This window comes from Pundamilia nyererei, unplaced genomic scaffold, assembly GCF_000239375.1.
Source record: "Pundamilia nyererei isolate P.nyererei 1_Seehausen unplaced genomic scaffold, PunNye1.0 scaffold00003, whole genome shotgun sequence".
NCBI classification, from domain to species: domain Eukaryota; kingdom Metazoa; phylum Chordata; class Actinopteri; order Cichliformes; family Cichlidae; genus Pundamilia; species Pundamilia nyererei.
In genome coordinates, this window is record NW_005187404.1 from 8,689,750 (window position 1) to 8,697,035 (window position 7,286).

Sequence of the window (7,286 nt, forward strand, 5' to 3'; positions counted from 1 at the left end):
GGGGTTAGAGGACCAAACTGGATGAAGAGGATGAGAGGTTTCTGGGAATTAGCACATCTGCCTCATTACTTCTAAGATCTACAGCATTTTAGAGGGCGGGTGTGATGTGTTACGTCAATGTGAATTTCAAATTGCAGTGGAGTTTTAGCCAGTGGATCTCTGTTGCACAGTTAGCTTAGTTTGCTCCATGTGTACAGCTTTCAAATTATAGACAGTCACAATTATTTTACTTTAACACTTAATATTTTATCTCTCACATATAGAGTCTAAAATATAAGTGTTATCCTAACTTAGGCTTTCAAAAAAAAACAACTTTTTTGCGAGGGTGTGATATGGCCCGGCACCTCTTTATTAACTCCCAGAGCAGAGCTTTTATTGGACTGTTCCTCCTTCACATCTCCTCACTCCTGACAAGTCGAATCACTGGAAATTTTCAGCTCAGGGTAGCATCCCTCAGCTTTGAACACTTGTTTGGACAAACATAACAAGAGAGAACAAAAAAGAAGAAGAGGTACAGAAGAAGAAGAAGAAAAGCACCTGAGAGGAAGGCACAAAGAAACTACCATATATAAAATGTGAGTAATAACTGGGTTTTGTGGCATTTAAGTTCATTTAAACTGATTTAAAATGACTCTGTTGCCTCACGGCAGGAAGTTAAGCAGCTTTGGGTATGAACCACTGGCTGGAAACTTTCACCAGCTGTTTCCTTCAGGTGCTGCAATTGTTTCCAATTTCAGTGGATTTTGTCATTTTTACAGGCAACACTGGAATTTTCAGAAATATCACTTTTTACAGAAGTGTTTGCTTGGCTGGGATGGCTACAGCCTCTAGTGCAGAGAAGTTATAAACAAAGAGGATCGGCTTATACATATGATCTTATAAACAAAAGAAATCATCTGAGCATATTTTAAAGGTACAGACTTTCTAGGAAAATCTGTTCAGAAAATCATTTCTGTTTTTACTAGTTTCCTGTCTGAGTTGCAACAGAGGAATGGTAAAATCCCCCCAAAACCCCCTAATGTGTCACTGCCACCAAGAGCTGTCTCTCTATTACGATGCAGGGTCTTTACCTTACTATAGTAAAGTGCCTTGAAGTGACCATTGTTGTGAATTTGTGCTGCAAGAATAAAATTTTCCAGAATTCAACTAATTTTAGTTTCAGCTCATCAGAGCTGCATGCGCTGACTCAGAGCTGTTAATTCTGCCTTCCATCACTGCCAGTGAAATTAATTTAAGGGGCAGCTAAGGACAAGAGGAAACATGCCCACGAGCAATTAGTAGCACAGAGTACACGAGGGAATAAAAGTGTTGAAAAAAGACAAACTAGAATGATGTGAAATAATCAGTAAATTAAATCTTGAATAGTCCTTCCTGTGCTGCCCCCCTCTCCAAACCCTTAATCTTGTTTAGGGGAACAAGGACACTCGTTGTCCCTCACTGCGCCACCACTGTAAGAAAGTGGGACAACAGGACTGTGTGTCAGATTAAATGTTGCACCTGAGTCCGGCAGGTAGGTGCAGCTCATTACAAAGCTGCCTTGTGCTCAGTGTCGCGTGGAAACAGCGAGTTACTGAAAGAGACGAACTTAGCGAGTCCAAAGAAAACTTAAGCGACAGTTGGACAGCTTCTGCGTGCTTTGGCTTGAGTGTCTAAATGTTTATTTAAAGTTTAAATAATCCTCTTAATCTAACGGGTTGTCACCCACCTGCAGCAGCCCGTGAACGCAGGGCATGTGGGTTATAGCAGTGTGCCGTCGGGAGCCTCAGAGACATGCCCTCTGCTCATTCCGGAGTCCGACTCTCTGTGGAGGCCAATGACGAGAGAGGAGCTCGAGGCAGCTGCTGGGCCTGCCTGGAGGAAAGTGCGCTGTTACCTGGTGCTGCTGTTCTGGCTCGCCTGGGTCACCATACTTGCCACTTCTATCGCCATCATAATAAAGAGCCCCCGGCCGGTTGCGACGCCCTTGAAATGGTGGCAGGAGTCTGTGTTCTATCAGCTGCAGGCCGACCAGTGGACGGAGGCGCAGACCGAGGGTTCAGAGGGCATGTGCGGTAGGACGCGCCGAAATAAAATGCTGAAATTTGGGTTTAATATTTCTATGCATAAAAAATTGACATGATGGATAATTTAAAGGTGGGTGATCAATTCAAATATCGATAGATTCTATTCCGACGCTGATATTGGATCGATATTAGCACGATAAGATAGTTTTGCTTCGATCCTTTCAGTTCAATTTTAGACCACTAAACTGTGGTAAATTATTTATTTATGTTTATTTTTTGAAAATGGAGGAGGGGGGGGGGACTTCAAACATGCACTACGAAAAATGTCTGAATCTTTGTATAGCCTGGCCCAAATAAGACGGACACATTTACATTCCAGTTCCCCATTTTCAAAATACATGAGAAACTGAAAAATGTTTTGCTTTGACTGATTATTTTGGAAAGTGAAAATCACAGTGACTGATCAAAATTAGTTCAGAATTTACAAATTGATGATTCATCTCAGTCATGATGCACAAGCTGCTTTTATAAGTTAAAGGCACTGGCCCCGTAAGTACATGGTAAATGGCCTGGATTTGTACAGCGCTTTTCTAGTCCCTAAGGACCCCAAAGCGCTTTACACATCCTGTCATCCACCCATTCACACACACATTCACACATGGTATCTGATCAAAATTTGCAGCGTGCACAACCTTAGATGAACCTCATTCACCATCACTTAACTACCTGCTTCCTGGCGGTCACGACAACAGGAAAGCTGCAGTCATCAGTTTTCATTGAAACCATTTTTTCCATTATTTTGTCCACCGCATTTATGTTGGTAGGGCCAATAACGGCTTTTAAAACCACACAAATGTTATTGTACCCAAAAATGCAATGTGCAAGCGTGGAATTTGTACCAATTATTGCTTTTAGTTAAACAGTTTCACTATTACTGTGAGGCCAAAAGCTGCACTGGGTTCATCTCTGTGCTGATAACTACTTAATCTGACTGTGTGATTAATACTGTGGGCTACCACACGATTGTATCAAGTTATGAGAGTCTGAGAAAGTGCTGTTGCTTTTGCTTTGAAAATAGAAAACATTTTTCTAATCCCACATGAGCATCTGTGCGCAACATGTTCTTCGATATAAATGATAAATAACAGCTCTACTGAAATAAACATGAATGCAAACCCATCACATGAGGAAACTGAATATCATGGCATTCTGATTAAAAATAAGTAACTCTTTCTGATATGTATTTTCTTAAGCAATGCATGAGCAGCTTCCCTACCTCAGGTCTTTGGGTATAGGGGCTCTAATCCTGAAGGGTGTGTTTGATGTTGAGGTCTTTCCTTTAAACCTCACTGCCGCTGATAAAAACTTTGCTCCACTGGCTTGGATGCAACATCTGCTCAGTGAGAGCTGCAAAGCAGGTGAGTAAAGAACTTTTTTTTTTTTTTGCAAATGGCATTCAGACGTGGTTTTATGGGCCTTTATTACTGATTAACAGGCTTCATGCTGGTCCTGCAGGTCTTAAAATTGTGCTTGACTTGTGTAAACGGGATCTGTTGGCACTTCAGGATGTAACTGGAAACCTCTCAGCTACCACACAGGTAAAACCTGCTTTCTGATCATGCACTCAGTCAGGAGTTCATAAAATATGAAATGGATATTCTTTCCACAGCGTGCACTCCACTTCTGGTTGGAAAAAGGTGTGGCAGGTTTTGTTATCTGTGACACTCATGCAGCATATTCAGAAAAGGTAAAATGATATTGACTAGTTTTGAATTTAGCTACAAGTGGCGTTACCATAGGCTCAGTTTTCCCAATTAAATGTGTACTTTTCAGACTCTGCTGGAGTGGAGACGTGTCTTTGGGGAATTCAGTAGTCCCGAGGAGGAAAGGTGTTGTTATGCATGTAAATACAGAGTTTTTTTATGTTATAAAGGAAGCTCAAGGATTGCTGGAAAAAAATGTTTAATTTCAGGATTGTCGTGGTTAAACAGACGGCAGATGTTCTGCGTCCATTAAATGGCTCCAGTCAGGTCAACGTTACACTGGTGGATGTGGTCATGAGGTCCATTCTCCCTCGTTCACATCACCCACTGTTTGCACAGGAAGTGGCTGATGCTGTAGAGAGACACCTACAAACAAGAGGAGATAATATATGGCCCAGCTGGACAGTAAGATTTCTCTATAAGATTCTTGTACATTTTGATAGAAAAATGCTTATTTTACAGATTTTGCAAATTTTCCTAAAATCCTTGTACAGTTATTTTAATTGACTGCATCAAGTCATTTTTTTCCATTATAAGCAAACCTGTTATTTGTGTTATTAAATGTCAGAAAAGCTAATGCACATATTGCTTAATCTAGTGGTATTATCTGTTTCTGACTGAACAGCTCAGCCCTAACGTTCGTTTTGGCTACGTTCACACCGCAGGCGAAAGCGCATCAAATCCGACTTTTTTGACCCTATGCGACCCATATCCGATCATGGTATGACAGTGTGAACGGCACAAATCCAATATTTTCAAATCCGATCTGGGTCACTTTCGTATGTGGTACTGAATCCGATACATATCTGATGTTTTAGAAAGCGACTGCTGTTTGAACGGTCATGTCGCATTAAATCCGTCTTTTACGCCACTGACACAAGACAGACGCCAATTATCAGCGCCGGAGAAGACATCATGAACCCTTCCTGGCCATCCAGTGAAACTGTTGGGAAGACAATGTTGGAGAAACGTGAACATTTTATTTGTACTGTATAATCTGCAGATTCTGACAGAAATCTGCAACTATCCTTTGAAGCACCGCTCCTCTCTAAAACAGCAATAAGGATCATTATTAGGCCATATGTAAATAACAAAATAACTTTATAACTTAAACAAAATTGGGAAACGTAAAGACCGAAGCAAGTCTTTATATTAGGGCCATCAGTCAAACAATACTGTTTGGTCTGGATCGAAACAGAGCGTGTTGTCTGTGACATCTTCTTTTGCGCATGCGGGCCGCTTTGAGGTTTCACACTAGAGCACGTTTGCTGTCGCATTTTATTTGTAGTGTGAACAAGCAGACAAAAAAATCGGATTTGATCAAAAAATCGCAATTGAGCATTAAGACCTGCAGTGTGAACGTAGCCTTAGTCAACTTTCTATGTGACAGTTTACAAGCATCAGACTACAAAGATGCGACAAAGATACTAAAAACCGCAGCTCTTATGCACTACTTTTCATTACATATTTATTTTTTCAGCTTTGGTTTGGAAAGTTAGTAGTTATATGGTCACTCTCTCCATTGTTTTAACAGGTTGGAGGCAACGCATCTCAGGAACTGAAGAAGTTACTCCTGGTGTTGATGATGACTCTGCCAGGATCACCAGCAATCCAGTATGATAAAGACATGGAGAAAACAAAGGTAAAGCCTTGTTTGAGACTTTAAATTGATTGATGAATGATTTTTAACCGCTAACGATGTCATCTGAAACATTGCAGCTTGTATTATACGCCACTGAAAATTTGCATGTCTCACAGAGAGATGGACGAGCTACTAGATACCAAACACTCAGTATGAAGCTAGCTTGTGCTCTAAAAATGTCTCAATAAGATTTGTTCTTTGACTTTTTTTCACAAATGCAGTTGGAACTCTTGCAAAGCTGTTGCAGTATTTGGGGCATATTGTATTTATTTTTCTCACATTTGTCGCCATCCTCCCCTCTTCCTCAGGAAAAGGGCAAAATGAACCGTGCAGCCCTTCAGCTCTTCTCCTCCCTCAGCTTCTCCAAAGCCAGAGAAGAAGCGCTTCAATATGGCAGTTTCACCTTCCTCCCTTTCAACACCTCGTCATCCTCCAACTCCTCTCTTTCCTCTCCTTTATCTCCCCCAATTCTTGCCTTTCTACGCTCCTGGGGTTGTGTCCACTTCCTTGTTCTGCTCAACTTCGGGTTTCAGCCTCAAAGCCTGGATCCTGCCTGGGCCTCGAGCTTGCCTGATGCCGGGCTGTTTGTAGCCAGCACATCTCTCTACAGTCTCAGACTGCAGCCCCACGAAGCCATCGTAATCAAACTTTTTGAAGCACAAAACTATTCGTAGAGTTTCTGTGGTCGGGTTTCAGTATATCTCAAACCACAGTGATGCAGCTGTTTTTAAAAAAATTATCATTTGTGCTCAGAAGTCACTGAAAATAAAGTCATTGTTTTGTGTGGCAACATTTGTGGTTCCCCTTCAACCACTGGGATCTGTAATATATGTATAATATAGCATGACTGTGTGAACTCAGATAACAAGTAAATCTTGACTTCACATCACAAAATTTTGTTTTGTGTGTGTTTAAAGAGTTAAAATGATACTCAGTTCACATTGGGTTTAGATAACCTATTATAAGTGTGCTTATATCAGAAGTGAAAAAATCCTTTTTACAACAGATTTGGCAGTATCCCGAGTGTTATTAATGTAACCGAAGAGTTCTCTTGTATTTTGAGTTTCCTGAATTTTTGAAACGGTCACTTAGACTAAGTATATGCTAGCAAAATGATACAGTAAATGCTGGATATAAGGACAGCATAAAAGATGCCAATCAAAGAAAAGAATGAACGTGACATGCAACACAACCCTTTCTGCCACACTCAATTAGTGGTGAAGTGTGGCTGCCTGAGAAAACAAAAAACACTTGGGAATATAACCTCTCCATCTTGGGATGTTTACATTAAGTAACCACAAGGTGAAGCTGCAGTACCAGTAACTGTTCAGCTGCTCCCCCAACTCTTAAAGTAAAAACTCATCAACTACAAATAAAGAGTTTCTAAAAACAGTAAACCAGTATTGATACACGGCACTTACAAAATCAGCTGCCGTCATGTGACTGCTGAGTCATTCACTGCTAATATGGCACTTTCTTTTTTTTTTAAACGTTCCTCATTTTCATCTCTTTCACTCTGAATCATGTCAGATTACTTGTTATTTCAGAAATTTAGGCAGCATTTCACTTCTCAAGAAACTTTCTTACCACATCATCGGCATCTGGAGTGATCTCACTAGAATTTCAAAATAGCAAGTCTTTGTGTGATGCATCTGAATAAACCTATAAAGCAATTATACTTTTTAAAAAAAAAAAATTAAGATCACATATTTCTCAAAGACCTCCATGTTATATTCTCTCTAATATGGTTAACATAAAAATCAAAAAGTGTGTTGTACTGTTGCAACACTTTTTTTTTTTAAACTTTAACACTTTTACTTGCCACAAAAAATTATAAATGAACACACACACACACACACACACACACACACAGTCACA

General features: G+C 40.3%; 2 protein-coding genes across 2 annotated transcripts in view; one reads left to right on the plus strand and one right to left on the minus strand.

Annotated features, from left to right (window-relative positions):
- The window catches only part of rtn2a (reticulon 2a), a 28,053-nt gene extending 26,220 nt beyond the window's left edge, over window positions 1-1,833 (minus strand). The window contains exon 1 of the mRNA XM_005720890.2: window positions 1,706-1,833. Coding sequence (XP_005720947.1) covers window positions 1,706-1,772 — 67 coding nt within the window. The 5' untranslated portion in view covers window positions 1,773-1,833. The remainder of the gene's footprint in view (window positions 1-1,705) is intronic.
- On the plus strand, window positions 1,797-6,105 carry LOC102210276 (4F2 cell-surface antigen heavy chain). The gene is made up of 8 exons (XM_013911229.1): window positions 1,797-2,051; window positions 3,257-3,421; window positions 3,519-3,601; window positions 3,673-3,750; window positions 3,837-3,892; window positions 3,976-4,171; window positions 5,301-5,408; window positions 5,717-6,105. The coding sequence occupies exons 1-8, from the start codon at window positions 1,814-1,816 to the stop codon at window positions 6,080-6,082; spliced, it is 1,290 nt and encodes a 429-aa protein (XP_013766683.1). The 5' UTR covers window positions 1,797-1,813; the 3' UTR covers window positions 6,083-6,105.
- The last annotated feature ends 1,181 nt before the right edge of the window (window positions 6,106-7,286 follow it).

Excerpts from the sequence above, each read along its gene's own strand:
- LOC102210276 (XM_013911229.1), top strand. The coding sequence starts at position 1,814 with ATGACGAGAGAGGAGCTCGAGGCAGCTGCTGGGCCTGCCTGGAGGAAA. Across the intron at positions 3,751-3,836 it reads ATGCAGCATATTCAGAAAAG|ACTCTGCTGGAGTGGAGACG; the intron begins GTAAAATGATAT and ends TGTACTTTTCAG. Across the intron at positions 3,893-3,975 it reads AGTAGTCCCGAGGAGGAAAG|GATTGTCGTGGTTAAACAGA; the intron begins GTGTTGTTATGC and ends GTTTAATTTCAG.